The sequence below is a fragment of the Aquarana catesbeiana genome, linkage group LG03, assembly GCF_042186555.1.
Source record: "Aquarana catesbeiana isolate 2022-GZ linkage group LG03, ASM4218655v1, whole genome shotgun sequence".
In the NCBI taxonomy this organism is placed as follows: Eukaryota; Metazoa; Chordata; class Amphibia; order Anura; family Ranidae; genus Aquarana; species Aquarana catesbeiana.
Window position 1 is genome coordinate 519,370,901 of NC_133326.1, and position 16,865 is coordinate 519,387,765.

General features: G+C 43.0%; 1 protein-coding gene across 4 annotated transcripts in view; it reads right to left on the reverse strand.

The window, feature by feature from the left end:
• Positions 1-12,583: 12,583 nt before the first annotated feature.
• The window catches only part of ANKS1B (ankyrin repeat and sterile alpha motif domain containing 1B), a 241,738-nt gene continuing 237,456 nt past the window's right edge, over positions 12,584-16,865 (reverse strand). For all 4 annotated transcript variants that reach the window (XM_073621199.1, XM_073621197.1, XM_073621198.1 and 1 more), the window contains 2 exons: positions 16,035-16,202; positions 12,584-13,396 (listed from right to left, as the gene is read on the reverse strand). In XM_073621199.1, coding sequence (XP_073477300.1) covers positions 13,289-13,396; positions 16,035-16,202 — 276 coding nt within the window. In that variant the 3' untranslated portion in view covers positions 12,584-13,288. The remainder of the gene's footprint in view (positions 13,397-16,034; positions 16,203-16,865) is intronic.

A 16,865-nucleotide genomic window follows, 5' to 3' on the forward strand; every position in this document is an offset into this window, starting at 1 on the left:
GCAATAGTTTTGCACAGACCAACCCTGATCCTCTTCTTTTTGGGTCCTATGCCAGTGGCCCTGGCTCCTTCCCCCTGCCTAGTGCCCCCACTAGCAAGCCTCTTGCTATGGGGGCACTCAAGCAGGCTCTCCTCCAAGCTGCGCTCCTGTAAATGGACACTTTCTCCTTATTGCCTCACTGGCTATGATTGACAGCCAATGGCTCCCGCTGCTGTGTGAGCCAATGAGGAGAGAGAAACCTGGGAGAGCCCCTGCTCTCATACACAATGCTGGATCGAGATGGGGCTTAGGTAAGTATAATAGGGGCTGCACCCGGAAGGTTTTTTACCTTAATGCATAATATGTATTAAGGTAAAAAACTTTCTGCCTAGTAATGGGCAAATGGTTCGGCCCAAACTTGAGTTTGGGTCGAACATTGGCTGTTTGCGCATTCGACGAACACCAAAAATATTGGGGTGTTCAACTGTTTGTTCGGCCCACCGAACGACCACAATGCACTGCACCGCCACACAGTGCATTGGAAGCCCTGATTGGCTGAATCATGTTACTGTACGTGATTTCGCCAATCAGCGGGACCGGCGGCCTTGGTGGATCACCCATCTGCCTGTGTAAACAAGGCAAATGGCGGATTGTCTTTTCCTTCAGTGTGACACTGCCCCACACAGTTAGTAAGCACCTCCCTAGGGAACATTTAACCTTTTGATTGCCCCTGGTGTTATGTTCCCTGCCAGTGCCATTTATACAGTAATCAGTGCATTTTTATAGCACCGATCACTGTATTGGTATCACAGGACCCCAACAAGTGTCACTCAGACTTGTCCGCCACAATAGAAAAGGAAATGGGGTAAAGTTACCCCAGGGACTTTTAAGGTGCTTAAATATTAAAGTAGGTGAAGTAAAGAAGTATGTATGCAGAATCTGACCATACAGCCTGTCGGTGGCCCTTCTGTGGAAAGGGGAGGCTGTGTCTCTCTCTCCCCTTCACTGCATGCCCGCTCACACGCTGATTCAGCATACCTTCTACAACTTCCATTTCTTGTCTATGAATTGCCAACAAGTGGTCAGTGCTAAGTCTCTCCTCAGGGAGACCCTAAGTGGTTGTTTTATACATTTTTTCATTTTTGTAATTAGGCTTTAATAGCCTCCAACAAGCTACTCTTGATTCAACCGAAGCAAGGTTATATTTACACTTAACCCTCTGTGACCAACAATATGGGAGGTCCAGGCAGAAGAGACTTATCCTATTCTGTGAATGCTATTCATCGCGTTCATTAATCTACAATAATTGTTTTATCTTCATTTATCAATTGGCTTGTATACCACATATCTACCAGAACTCCTGATGAAGCTCATAAATTGAGCGAAACATGTCGAGTGGTATTCAATTAGTGTTTTTTCTTATTGTCTTTGTAAAGCCTGTTATGGATATTGAGAGACCTGTTTTTAACTTTTGATAATATGTATTAAACAGAACTAAATAAACTTTTGTACGGTCAGATTCTGCATACATACTTCTTTACTTCACCTACTTTAATATTTAATAAGCACCTTAAAAGTCCCTGGGGTAACTTTACCCCATTCCCTTTTCTTTTGTGTATTTTCTTATGGGATGTGGTGCCAATGGTTGACTGTCCTTGTCCTCTCTAGATTATTGTCCGCCACAATGTTGCAGTCCCGCTAAAAATCGCAGATCGCCTTTAATGCAGTATATTTCAGTGCGTTGATGCATGTTTACTGTAGTATATTGCAGTGCGTTAGTGCACTTTTAATGCAGTATATTTCAGCGTGTTATTACACGTTTACTGCAGTATATTGCCGTGCGTTAGTGCACGATTAACACAGTATATTTCAGTGCGTTATTACAGGTTTACCGCAGTATATTGCAGTGCGTTACTGTACGTTTGATGCAGTATATTTCAGTGCATTATTGCAAGTTTACTGCAGTATATTGCAGTGCATTAGTGCACGTTTAACGTAGTATATTTCTGTGCGTTGGTGCACGTTTACCACAGTGTATTGCAGTGCATTAGTGCACATTTAACGCAGTATATTTCAGTGCGTTGGTGCGCGTTTACTGCAGTATACTGCAGTGCATTAGTGCACGTAATATATTTCAATGCATTATTGCAGGTTTACCGCTGTATATTGCAGTGCATTACTGCATGTTTAACACAGTATATTTCAGTGCGTTATTGCAGGTTCACTGCAGTATATTGCAGTGTGTTAGTGCATGTTTAGCGTAGTATTTTTCAGTGCGTTATTGCACGTGCAATGCTGTATATTGCAGTGCAGTATATTTGAGTGCATTAGTGCACATTTACCGCAGTATATTGCAGTGCATCATTGCAGTTTTACTGCAGTATATTGTAATGTGTCAGTGGAATGTGTCCGTGTAGTGAGTACTCATGTTAAATTGCACCAAACACCACTTTCTATAGATTAAAGGGCATCCACGTATACATTTCCACATCTTTATTACATTTTGTTAATAAGCCCCCTCACTCCCCCACCCCCCATTATGTATGGGAGGCCAACAAGGGGAGGCAGACGTTCCCATGGCACTGTGAGGGGGCCAGCAACATCTCTGTCCACAGGCAAAGGTAGCCGTGGTCCGTACTCAGACAGGGCATATTTTACACTGTTTAGTGATGTTGCCAGTTCTATCCAGCCACAGCATGCAGAGGATGCGGTGGACTGACTTACTAAACCATCCTCCTCATCCTCCCTCACCCAAGCAGAGACTAGTGCGCAGTCAACCGCAGCTTCCAGAGTAGCTTTTTCTGCCACCTTGTCCACAGCTATTCCTGCCATAGCCCCAGCATCAGGCATGGAGGAGTCAGCTGAGTTATTTGAACACAGCGCTAGCCACTTACACCTTGATGGTTCACAGGCATTATTTCATTCAGATCTTTTTTCTGAGGTTAAGGAAGGTAGGAACATAAGCCTACAGAGAGGGGAGAACACTGGTAAACAAACTGGCAGTCATGTTCCCCAAGCCACAGTGTATTGCCAAGTTGGGTCCAGTGGTGATGAGGATGGAGGGGGCGATGATGATGATGAGGTCACTGATGCGACTTGGGTGCCCAATAGAGCAGAGGAGGAAAGTGAGGGTGAGGCACAATCCCAACGAGTTAGCCTTTATGGAAGAGTAGAGAACAGCCACCCTATTCCACCAGATTGCGCCCACTTCCCACAGCTCGGCTGTTTGTGCCTTTTTTAGCACATGTGCAACTGATCGCACTGTTGCAATTTGCAAACTTTGCCTCACGTAGATCAAGCGTGGCAAAAACACCAGCCATTTGGGTACCACATGCTTGACAAGGCATTTAAATTCCGACCACTCAGCCTGTTGGCAAGAGCACCTGAAAGTTAAATAAAAGGGATGCAATTCAGCTCCTCCTCACTCCTCACCTTTCCGGTCTACCCCCGCTATCCCTCATGACCTCTTAGCAGGCTCCTCTGACAGGGATGATGGTATAGCGAAGGATGTCACCGGACCTTGCAGCTTGTCTGCCAGAAGCACTGTAGACTATAGCAGGCAAATTTCCCTGCCCCATTTGCTTCAGGGAAAAAAAAATACAGTCACTGCCATGCACATGCCCAGGGTCTAAATTCAAGCTTGTCAAAGCTGCTGGCTTTACAACTCCTGCCTTTCCATCTGGTGGAGTCTGCCCCATTCCTCCATACAGGTATTGATGATGATGCAAGATTTGTCAGCTCCTCCCCCTCCTCCATGCCCCCCTAAGCGTTCAAGAGGCTTTTCAATGAATCAGGATAAAAGGTGCCATGCAGTGCTTCAGCTGCGTCTGTGTAGGGCACAGGAGTCACACTGGAGCAGAGATTCTTGCAGCTCTGCAGGGGCAGACCCAGAGGTGGTTCACGCCAGATGGAGCCAGGAATGGTGGTGTGCGATAATGACACAAACCACCTGTCCAAGACAGGGAAAGTTGACACATGCCATGCCACATTCTTAATTTGGTGGTGCAGCATTTCTTAAATAGGTACCCAGGGTTGGAAGATCTGCTAAAGCAGGCCAGAGAAGTCTGTAGTCATACACGGTCAGTGCTCGGTTGGCTGAAATTCAGCGGGAATTCCACCTGCCCGTAAACCGCTTGATTTGTGACATGCCCACCAGGTGGAACTCAACTTTGGCAATGCTGCAGCAGCTACACATGCAGCAGAGGGCTGTCAAAGGGTGCCTGTGTGAGTATGGCACTACGACAGGCTCAGGCCAGCTCGTCTTTTTTTCCCCACGCCATGGCTGCTGAAAAGGATGCATGCACTGTACTGTCACCATTTGAGGAGGCGACAAGGATGGTAAACCGTGACAATGCATGCATCAGTGACACAATCCCTGTTGTGTTTCTGCTGGAGCAGACTCTGCGTGGCATTATGGACAGAACACTCGGGGCAGAGCAGCGGGAGGAAGAGGACTTCCTTTCCTCTCAAGGCCCACTTTATGTAGACACTATTCTTGGGACGCCACACAACACACAAGAGGAGAGGGAGGAAGAGGATTCTGGCAGTTTTGGAGGCATTGAAGCAGAGGAAGACACACGTTAACCCTTAACAAATGGTTTTCTATCCCCAGAACCCTTGGGAGTAGTACGTGGCTGGGAGGAGGCAGTTCCAGATACTTTAATCCTCAGTAACCTTGCGGTGCATGGTCTCCCTTATTCTTCAAAGCCTGGGAAAGGACCCCAAGAATAAGTGGCATCAAGGAGAAGGATCACTATTGGATGGCAACCCTCCTTAACCACCACTACAAGGAGGAAGTCTTGGAACTCATCTGTCCCCACAGAGGGAGCAGAAGATGATATCTCTTGAGGACACCTTAAAGACGAGTTTATGTAACACCTTTCCTCTGGTAGGTTGCAGTCTTGTGGAAAACATAGTTTTGAGGCTTCTTTTGGTGAGAGGAGCGGTGGAGGGATCCACCTCAGTGATGGATTTAAAAATATTTTTAGTCCTTGGTGCCCAGGGCTGTCAGCTTCCACATCCCATCGGCAGCGTCTTCATCATATGGTGGGAGATTATCTAGGGGCCAAAACAGACATGGAGAGCTTTCCAGTTGATGATCCACTGAGTTACTGTGTCATAAGAATAGACCACTGGCCAGAACTTGCCCAGTATGCAATTGAGTTGCTAGGCTTTCCTGCATCCAGTGTGCTTTCAGAACAGGCATTCAGTGCTGCCGGAGGTTTTGTGACAGATAAGAAAGCGTATCTGTTCAAAGACTTCTTGGACCGGCTGGCATTTATCAAAATTAATCAGTCCGGGATTAGCAGCAGCTATCAAGCCCCTGATACCTATGTCACAGATAAAGTGCTTTCTGGATCTGGAATCTCTGAAAGACTGTCTAGGCTGCCTAGCTTTGTAAGCGTTGATTTCATCTGGAAGAAATTGTTTGGTGTAGGTTTCATGGGCACAATTAACACCCAAGGACCAATTTTTCCACACCTGTTTGACAGGTGCATATTATTTAAATTTTGACAGCAAGGCCTATTCTTGCTTTCATCAAGAGTACCTCTGTAGGGTTACGGTGTGAAGGCACCACCGACACCCAAAGAGCAATTTTTCCGCGCCTGTAGGACAGGTGCACATCATTTCAATTTTTGACATCAAGGCCAATTCTTGCTTTTATCAAGAGTACTTCTATATTGTTACATAGTGAAGGCATGACCCACACCCAAAGACCAATTTTTCCACCACTGTTTGGCCGGGGCATATCATATCAATTTTTGACTTGCTTTTATCAAGCATACCTCTATCGGGTTATGGTGTGATGGCACCACCAACACCCAAAGCCCAATTTTTCCGCATCTGTTACCTCTATCCAAAGTCTGGGAAAGAGACACCAGAATTTATCCAAAAAATCTCTAATCTTGTTTTGAGTGCACTAAATTGTGGCCTCGTCATATAGACTGGCTCCCCAAGCTGTTGTTTATAAAATAAAGAAAGCTTGCAGGAAAAATGAAATTTTTTTGGCTTTATAAATGTCATTATTGCTGCAGCAGGCTCTCTACACGGTACAGATGTGCCACTTTACAGGCAGACTAAGGGGACCCCCCAGGCACTATATTTAAAGGAATTTTTAATTTTTATTGTTATTTTTAATTTTTATGGTTTCACTTTAGGCATCAGTAAATCACTGCTCATTTAAAAATGATGTTTTTTTACATTGATACATGTCCCCCAGAGCAATACCTGGACCCCCATACCCTTTGTATGCCCGATTACTTGCATATAAGCCTTCAAAATGGCCACTTTTGATTTTTCCGGTTTGGGTCCCATAGAGTTCAATGGGGTTCCTTATTTGGTTCCAAACTTTTGCGATGTTTAAAAGTTCTGCCGCAAACCGAACCGAGGGGAACCATGTTTACCTCTGCCTTTAGAACCACTTTAACCACTTACGGACTGCCCGCCGTCATACGGCGGCACTTTGAAGAGGAATATCGTTGTTATGGCAGCAGATAGCTGCCATAAGCCCGGTATCTTCTTCAGCTGGCGGTCCTCTTTCAGATAAAAGTGGTCTCTGTGGTGGATTTGCCACAAAATCACTTTTATCGGGGGCCCCCCTTCCGCGGCACTCCGGTGGTCTCTGTCGCCTACCAGAGCCACCGGTAGCGGCGGAGACGATCGGGTCCTCTCTCCTGCTTGGCTGGCTGCTGAGTGAGGGGAAGATGGCCCCCTAGCATTGACTGGCAGAAGCAACGTCAAACAAATTTTTTTATTGCATTTTAGTGTAAATATGAGATCTGAGGTCGTTTTGACCCCAGATCTCATCTTTAAGAGGTCCTGTCATGCTTTTTTTCTATTACAAGGGATGTTGTAATAAGAATAAAAGTGACCCAATTTTTTTTTTAAAGGACAGTGTTAAAATAAAAAGTAAGATAAATAAAAAAAAGTGAACGCATACGTGAGCAGCGCCCGCATATGAAAACAGTTTTCAAACCACACATGTAAGGTATCGCCGCAATTGTTAGAGCGAGTGCAATAATTCTAGCCCTAGACCTCCTCAGTAACTCAAAACTGGTATAAAAAGAAGACAAAAGCGCACCAGCCTAGTGCATTAACTTTTAAAACATTTATTTGATAAAAAATAATAAAGGAAATAACTCACAGGCGATTGGTGGAGGAGGCACAACATAAAATCGCACCGGTATACAGTCTGCGATTTGGAATGAGCGGAACCTTCCAGGGGTCGTGGAGGAACGCACAGACGCTGCAATCCGGATGAGCGGATTGCAGCGTCTGTGCGTTCCTCCACAACCCCTGGAAGGTTCCGCTCATTCCAAATCGCAGACTGTATACCGGTGCGATTTTATGTTGTGCCTCCTCCACCAATCGCCTGTGAGTTATTTCCTTTATTATTTTTTATCAAATAAATGTTTTAAAAGTTAATGCACTAGGCTGGTGCGCTTTTGTCTTCTTTTTATTTCGGTTTTCACTAGGATCCCCATCCTTGAGGGCAGCAAGGCCAGTGCTCAGCCTACTACATATGGTGATCCACCTGTGCGCAGGAGTTGCTTTCTTTTTTTCTCTTCTGCTACTGTAACTCAAAACTGGTAACCTGTAGAAATTTTTAAATGTCTATGGAGATTTTTAAGGGTAAAAGTTTGTCGCCATTCCACAAGCAGGCGCAATTTTGAAGCGTGACATGTTGGGTATCAATTTACTCGGCCTAACATTATCTTTCACAATATAAAAACAAATTGGGCTAACTTTACTGTTGTCTTACTTTTTAATTAAAAAAAAATTATTTTTTCCCAAAAAAGTGAGCTTGTAAGACCGCTGCGCAAATACGGTGTGGCAGAAAGTATTGAAACAGCCATTTTATTCTCTAGGGTGTTAGAAAATATATATATAATTTAGGGGGTTCGAAGTAATTTTCTAGCAAAAAAAAAAATGATTTTAACTCCTTAAAGAGGGAGTCCACCTGAAAAAAAATTATTAAAAGCCAGCAGCTACAAATACTGCAGCTGCTGACTTTTAATAAACGGACACTTACCTATCCAGGAGTCCAGCGATGTCGGCAGCCGAAGCCGAGCAATAGCTCGGCTCTCGGCTGCTGCCGCCGCCATTCTCGGTGAGGGAATAAGGAAGTGAAGCATTGCGACTTCACTTCCCACATCCCTACTGCGCATGCGTGAGTCGCGCTGCGTGTCCTAAGTGGTCCCCGCTGTGTCCTGGGACCTGTGTGTTTCCCAGGAGACAGCGGGGGGGGGGGGGTGCGGGAGGGGGCGTGACTCCTGCGGGAGTCTATTCCCGGAAGTGTCTAATACAGGTATCTGCACCTCCCCCCTGAAAGGTGCAAATTGTGGCACCGGAGGGGGGGAGGAATCAGATGAGCGAAAGTTCCACTTTTGGGTGGAACTGCGCTTTAAGTGGTTAAAGGTCCTTCATCTATAAAAGCTGTATTTTTTTTATCCTTGTTCCATGAGTGTCCTGTGCTGTAACCTTCTCTCCAAGGAGTTTATTGAAAGAGCTTTGAAAAGTGACAGGTGACCTTCTATACACATTACTTCAGATCCTGAAGAGAAATGCTAGCCCACCATGCCTCTGAGGTTCCTCATATGCCTTTGGGGATCAGGAAGTGGTACAAAAAGTTTAACCTTCAAGTTATCTATACACTAGTCATTTAGACTGCGGGTTGAAAAAGCAAAAGGTTAACAGATTCCTCCATCTACACTATACAGCTTGCATGGACAAAGTTGGGGCTATTATATACAGTGGGCACTGCCAGTGACTGCAGCTGACTGCCTGCAATTATTGTTTGGATTAGAATTATACACCTGGCTCCTTTGATGTTTGAATCAAAGGATGTAAGTCAGTAGGGTGCTGATAGGGCCACTGCTCAAATCTCTCTAAATAGGAACTGGCCAAAACTGAAGCAGTGTATGGCCAAATGCTACATAGCCTAATTGGTGAATAGTTTAGATTTTCATCCAGATATTGCTGTACTGCCCCAGTCCACCCAGCTCTAATTTTGTCTATAATCTGGTGATCCTGGAATACACCTTCTGGTGATGTTGCAAAACCCCCCTTGCTGCCGCTCACTCACAAAAAAACCTAATGCAAAAATGACAGTACTAAGAAACTTTTCATACCCACCAATCAAATGACAACTTCATACTTGAAAACTGCCCGGGACAGTCCTATTTTTGAGTTAGTTATCCCGCTTCTGCTGTGTCCTGAAATAAGTGCATAAGGTTCGCTAAACTGCCTTATGCAAATGTGCTGGCTCAGGGTTGCTTATTACAGTTTGTACACTGCCCTAGACCTCCCTCTTCACCAACTGAGTGAAGTGTCATCTGTGCACGCTGGTGAGTGGGGCAGGACAGCTTTCCAAGGCAATGCTCTAGTGGGGACTTTCTTAAAGCTCAGCAGCTTCTCTATTGGCAGAAGGGGGTGGAGGGCAAGGTGGGGTGTGAGGTAGACTTCTCTCCCCCAGCCCCCCAGGCACAGAAAGCCGCTCTGACTTATCCAGATGTTAAAAATGGGAAGTGTCTGTTAATACAACCTGGGGCACTATTGGGCACACTGAAAAGAAGAATTGTGTGATGTACTGCAAGCAGTGCAGGGACTAATGCACTTTAGGCAGGCAGAAGAGGAGGAGTGGACAGCACCAGCGTTGACCCCAGAAGAGGAGGTAAGGGGGCCACTCTGTGCAATATGCTTGCCCAAAGCAGGTAAGTATACCCCCCCTTTTTTTTTTTTTAGGAAACATACACGGAGTCTTTAGTATTACTTTAATCACAAACAAAAATCACAAAGTGCTGTACTTGTATTGTTGAAATATTTGTTCTTACTTTGATAACGTGTGCATAGCCTCAGTCCATCTATAAAGCTGCAACTGCTGTTTTTGGCTCTTCATAACAGCCAGCAGGGCGACAGGATGATTTTGAAAGAATTAAATTCTTTTATTGCATATGCTTTCATGAACACAGACTATAGACATAGAGCAAACTTTGTCTGATCCTACCTTAAAGTAGAACTTCAACAAAATAGTGGTAAAATATACCAACCAGCAACTACTAAGACCACCTACACCTTGATCAGAAGTACTGTATGTAATATTTATAAAGCACAGCTTACAGAAAAAAAGCATTCTGGACAGTGTAATATACAGAAATGCTTACAAAGTGAAGCAGTCAGGACTATGTAATGTACAGGATAGATGTAATAATAATAATGTACACAGTGCAGCAGCAGGAGTATGTAATGAGCAACCCAAATTGCAGAGCCATCTGGAGTGTGCAGAGTACATCTGGACTGTGCAGAGTGGTCATTGTAGGGCTTGGTGGCTAATGGTGTGTTCCCCCTTAAGTTGGTGGTCAGTGATGAGCCACCCCTTTCCTTGGTGGTCAGTGCCCCCTCCCCTTGGTAGTTAATGGTGGTCAGTGGAAAAGGGCCTCCTTTTATCGGTGGCCAGTATTAAGTATTCTTTTAGGTTGAATTGTGGACAAACCCCGATGAACTGGCTGAAAATTGCTTCATGGGTAACCCTGACACCAACCTCCTGCTCAACTGAAAAATCGAAGACACCGGGTGGAAAGTTGTCAGCTAAACAGTGGCTGCATCCAATTAGATGCAGCCACCCATTTGGGTATTCTTTGTTTTTCATTATTATTATTGGAATTGCACTTAAAGTTCTTTAACATCTGACAGATTGAGTGCAATCTTAATTTAGTTTCTACTTTACAATTACTGTCCATAATGTAGATGCTCTACAATCATTGCTCATATGAAATGACATACAGTGACATAAAGATGGCATTAAAAATAATGAATGACATAACTTTGTGGAAAAGAGTGTGGGCTGTTGTATTAATGGTGGTGAAGTCTGATGTAAAGTGAAAGAATGGTGATGTTGGTGGTCAGTGGAGAAGTGTCCCCCTACATTGGTGATTTCTGGCAAGCGCTACCTTCCTTGGTGATCAGTGTCTGTACCTGCTCCTTCATGCATGTCAAATGCAGCCATTAGCATAATTGCATTGAAGTGTGTGTGACAAAAAAAACAAACAAACACTTTTCATCGGACACAAGTAACAAATGCTCAGTAATTATAGTCAGTCTTTGATTTGATATTATAGGTCCCTATATAGCTCTGTCATGTTATTAAAAAGACATTAAAATTAGGTGACACAAATTATTAACAAATAACAATAACAAATGCAGCATAAAATACATGTACTATACTTGTCTACTTACCATTTCTGACTTCACTGACTTTCAGAGTTGCAGTCCAGCGGTCTGGGGATTTCAAGCCACTGGAGCGGCTGCGGGAGCCCTGACAGCTCGGGGATCGGAGGGAGGGTGTCCAATATTAGTTCACCTTTACATTTTTCTGTAAAGATCAGGGGTCTCAAACTGGAGGGCCGCCAGTTTAAGACCCCTGGTATAGATGAACACGTTAGGTTTTTGTTGCTGTGTGTTTGCCTGTGGAGGAAGTTTACCCTCACTTCCTGTGTGGCCACTAGGACAAGAAGCAAGGGCAATTCTCCACAATAAAAAAATCAGAAGGGAATTAAATGTTGACATAGGATTTAACAAGCACAGTAAAGCCTTCCTAAAACAGAAAGTGCCAATATGTCTCATTCTCCATAGCCTTAAAATAAGAGGATTTATTCCTCACTTCAAAATAGTGGGCAGAGCCATTCAAATCATTGCTTTACACCCCACTGGCCTTTAAGGACCGTTGCAAAGCACTAACCACTAAGCTGCCATGCCACCCGCTTGTCCAATACAAACATACAGTGCCTTGAAAAAGTATTCAGACCCCTTGAAATTTTCCACATTTTGTCATGTTACAACCAAAAATGTAAATGTATTTTATTGGGATTTTATGTGATAGACCAACACAAAGTGGCACATAATTGTGAAGTGGACGGAAAATGATAAATGGTTTTCAAAATTTTCTACAAATAAATATGTGAAAAGTTTCTATTCAGCCCCCCCTTACTCTGATACCCCTAACTAAATTTGAATGGAACCAATTGCCTTCAGAAGTCACCTAATTATTAGAGTCCACCTGTATGTAATTTAATCTCAGTATTTCAAGGGGTATGAATACTTTTTCAAGGCACTGTATACACACTATAATACATTCAAAAGAACAGTAACAAACTATAGAATGACAAATTTAGAGTTGTCATCAGACAAGAGGTGAGGAAAAAACCTCCACTAGAGACATCAAGTAACAAAGGTATCATCTATGGTAACCACATTTCATTACAGTCTATGAAAAGCCTAAACATTATTTTTTTTTATTTTGTATATAGTAGGGAAAGGTTACTATATCTACCAGGTTGTTGTTTTTTCATACTAGAGAGATCTCCCTTCACTTCCTGTCCAAGAAATGCACAAAGTTGTAATTGGAGATCCCTCCAAAGAATTCCCCAATTTCCGGATTTTCTCGGAACATTTTGCATTTTCCCTCACTTTCTATCTCTGTGACAAGGGCCACTAGGTCAAACAGAGGGTTAAATCATCCCAGCAGGAATAAAGCACAGTAACAGCTTGATGAAAAGCCAAACTATTATAAAAAAATGTCTAATAAAAAAAATCATGTAAAATCAAGTATCTTTTTTGCGTCATTTTACTGACAATATCTTATTCTTTATGGATACAGTAATAGAATTTTTTTTTACAATTTAGTAACAAGGCTTCAACTTCAATAGCCTATAAAATATTATACAAAGAACTCTTTACATTGTTGCAAACCCAGTTTCTTTTCGGAAAGGTTGAGTACTATTTCCGTAATTAAATCACATACAATAGTTAGATAGAAAGATGCACTTGTGCATAAAAATTAATCGATTTCTTGGCAGGTTCAAAGTTCCATAATATTTTTACTTTTTCTTTTTTTTCTTTTTTTTTACTTTTTTTGTAATACTTAATTACAAGGCTAAGTCCAAATACTGCTTCAGGAGGCTGTAGAATGATATCACTGCCACAAACCAACTGCAAAATGAAATTATTATAACAAAATGTACATGAAGTATTCATTTTTTTCAGTAAATCCAGAGGTAAAACAAATAAAAATAAAATAAAGAAACACTGTGATTAAGATTACCAGAGAAAAAAAATCATCAAAAAAATATAAGATTCCTTTTCTTGGCAGTACTTTGAGTTTTGTTAGTGTTGGTAAAATAATGCTGTTCATTGATGCCGTACAGCCCGCGTCAAAGGCTTGTTATTCTGCGCTTGAGAGCAGGCTGCCGTTTGCACGTTTAAACATGAGCAAGTGTACGAAGGCACACCGAGGAGAAGGGGCTAGCTGATATTAGAAGATGGTGGTCTCGTACTTGGTGCTGATCCCCCGTTTTGTTTCCTGTCCTGGTTCAACGATCCAAGGCAGATTAGCAAGAGTCTTTTGATCTGGTTGATCTATCTGTTGGAATGAATGAATATAAAATATGTTTGCTATCACAATACAAGGCTTGCGTACACACCTGGTCAAATTTGAAACCAAATTCTGGGAACCACCATGGAGACGGTAAACCCATAGGAGTGAACTAAAGTTATACCATCTCACAGTTTCTTTGGTAAGATTAATTCCCAATTTTTCTCTCTTTATTATTCTCAGGGAGGTTCCTTTTGAGGGCTTGTTAACACCAGGAACATTGATCTGGGTTGATCAACGCAAGCTCAACACAAGGACACTGAGAGGACAATTGTTCTTTATGTGCCCTGTTCGCATCATACAAGTGAACAAGTGTTCACATCATACAAGTGTTGGTGTGCTTTGCATGGAACTGCATTTGTACGTAATGCAACACACAATAGGGTTGTTTTACTAAAGACAATAAGACTGTGAACTATGCAAAGCGCAGTTGCACTCTGCTAGTGTAGTTGCTCCAAAGCTTAGTAAATGAGGTAAAGCTTCACATTACAAAGAATACCCAATCACATTCAAGTAAAAATGCTCTGGAGCAACTGCACTTGCAAAAGTGCACAGCCAACGTTCCTTTAGAAAATCAACCCCTATGTGTTAAAATGCCTTGCAATGCACTGTTGTGCATAGAGTTACATGACATTTTGTGTTCACTTCAAATAAAGTTTAAAAAAAAGTAAAAACATAAACACTGTGATGCATTCTTACAATGCATCATGACACAGGTGCAAAATGCTCATCAGTGCATGCACGTTATGCACACTATTACAATGCACCTCCTGGAGAGAACTTGCCCTTAGAACTGGGAGGCACATGCTTCTAGCTCTGAAAACACGCTGTTACAGACAAGTGCTGGTCTATAATAATGATTAAGAACCAATGTGTGTGGTTCCCTGCAATGTGATAACCTTGACAGCCAATCATGGTGTGGCAAATTAGTCAGAGTTGGCCTTGTTCACACGAGCATACTACAGCATACATCCGTGTGAGGGTTGTGTTTGTTCCGTGCATCCCAGTGTAGGCAGTCCCATTCATGTCAATTGGGATGCAGTAGCTGCATGGACACAGCTGCTGCTCCCAATCTGACATCTATGCAGATGCGCAGCTCCGAACACACAGGGGGTTATTTACTAAAACTGGAGAGTGCAAAATTTGGTACAGGTCTACATAGAAACGGGACGTTTTTACAAACTCTCCTGAACGATTTAACTCGACAGATAGTAACCCACGTTTAAAACTTCCATTTTGCCGCATTTAGTGGCGTTTTGCGTTTAGAAGCGTTTAAATAAAAAAAAATAACCAAAAATGAAAAATGCCTGTAAACGAAACACGGCTAAACACGAGTTAGCCATGTTTAGAAGCATTGGCGCTTGAAATGCCTGTAAACTCAGCTTCTGAATGCATTTTTTTGCGTTCCAAAAAATGTCTCCAAACTCAACTGCCTAGAAACGACAGTACATGGACAGATATGATAACATAGAGGAGAGTTCAGGGGCAGTTGAAAAAACTCCCAACTGCTCCTAAACGCCCGTTTACCAGCAGCAGTGTACATGAGGCCAATGCAAGTCAATGCAAGTCGCCTGAAGTCACCCCAAAAATACTACAGGAACCTTTTTATAAGTCGGACCGTCTTGCGTCGCTCCTATTAGAACGGTTCCGTAGTACAGAACGGGACGCGACTTGTCAGGCGGTAAGTCGCCTGACAAGTCGCCCCTGTGTGAACCGGGGCTGATTGTCAAAGCTTAATAGAACAACCTGAAGTTAGAAGCTGATTGACTACCATGCACAGCTGCACCAGATTCTGAGTGCTTCAGTTTTAGTAAATCTCCCTCACAGTGTCTGCGTTGCTTCCCAATTGACATTAATGGGACTGCCTGCACGGGGCTGCATGGAACAACTGTGCATCCCTGTGCAGGCAAACACTGCCCCCGCATGGGTTTATACTGTAGTACAAACGTGTGAACAAGGCCTCATTTTCAAGGTAACAGACGCATACTGACACTGCTAAATTTTGTCTGGGCATCTAGGCTTTACTGACCCCATATGTTTTGGTTTTTGGTAGAACCTGGATATAGACATATAATAGTTCCTTCTATCTCTCAAGAGATCACTGAGTTGAGTTTCTGGGTCAGCACACCTGCTGTGACCATTATGAGGGCCACACTACATGTTTTATATTAGAGGGAATGTAAAAAGAGGAACACACAAAGGTTGGCGGGAACACTCAAAATTCCCACGTAGGCAGAAAGGAAGTTGAGGATTATGACAGGGAGATCTCACTGTTGCAGTATGCAAGTCATGTAAGAAGCCAGAGACAAGCTTGGCCCCACCAATGACTAAAAAATCACATTTAGGTGGACTGATCTTTCAAACCCACAGAAAAGGAAAACACCAACTGATGCAGCTCCCAAAGTTTATTTTTAGAAACATTATGCCACATAGGTCAAAATGGCAAAATTTTGGGGTTTCACAGGGTCCACTTTCTTCCTACTTCATGGCAACTTGCTCCACTGAGTCACTGCAAGCACCACCTTCTACCATTGGTTCAGCACCATAAAGTATGTGGAGTGCTACACAAGGCTTTTTTTATTTGATTTTTTAAACCTGTCATTCTGGGTAAAGTTTTGTTACTTACCGTTGCCTTTCGGATACTGACTCGTGGTTTTGGGATAGGTTTGGTTGGCTTGCTGTCAAAGCTCTCTGGAAGTGTTGAGGAATGTCCGCCTTTCCTGGCTTGCAATGCAAGCTGATAAGCCACTTCAAATGCTTGTCCTAAAGTCAGGATGATCTCATAGGCTAAATTCTGCAGTGAAAGAAAACAGCCCATATTATTCCACTATTTTATCATAGGGCACATACTGTACATAGCTTTCTGCCTGGAGAGTGACCATGCAGCTGCCATCTCTGGATTGTTACCACACTGTTAATGCATAAAATAAAAAAGCAATCTTTAACTTTTTACTTAAAAGGTCTTAAAGTGACACTGTGGGGTTGATTTACGAAAACTGGGGAGTGCAAAATCTGGTGAAGCTGTGCATGGTAGCCAGTCAACTTCTAACTTCAGCTTGTTCAATTAATCTTTGACAAAAAAAACTGAAAGCCGATTGGTTTCTATGCAGAGCTGCACCAGACTTTGCACTGTTCAGCTTTAGTAAATCAAGCCCACTCACAGGAAAAGAATGTGGGCTGCCATTGCTGGCATCTTGAATAAAGTTCTGGCTGTCTAAGTTTGTATAATTTAATGTGTATCTATACCCAAGAAAAAAATGTAATATACTGCAGCTTACTAGTCCTTAGATGTGGTGTCTGCATTAAACCTACAACAGTAAAATCAGTCTGTATATGCAGTAAAGCATGCTTGTTATACTCACTGTGGAACTTAAGGGGTTAATACTCCACATTGTGTAAAAAGGCTGCTTGATCTTGTATGCACAGATCCTCCCCTCCCTGCACTGTCCCCCTGGAC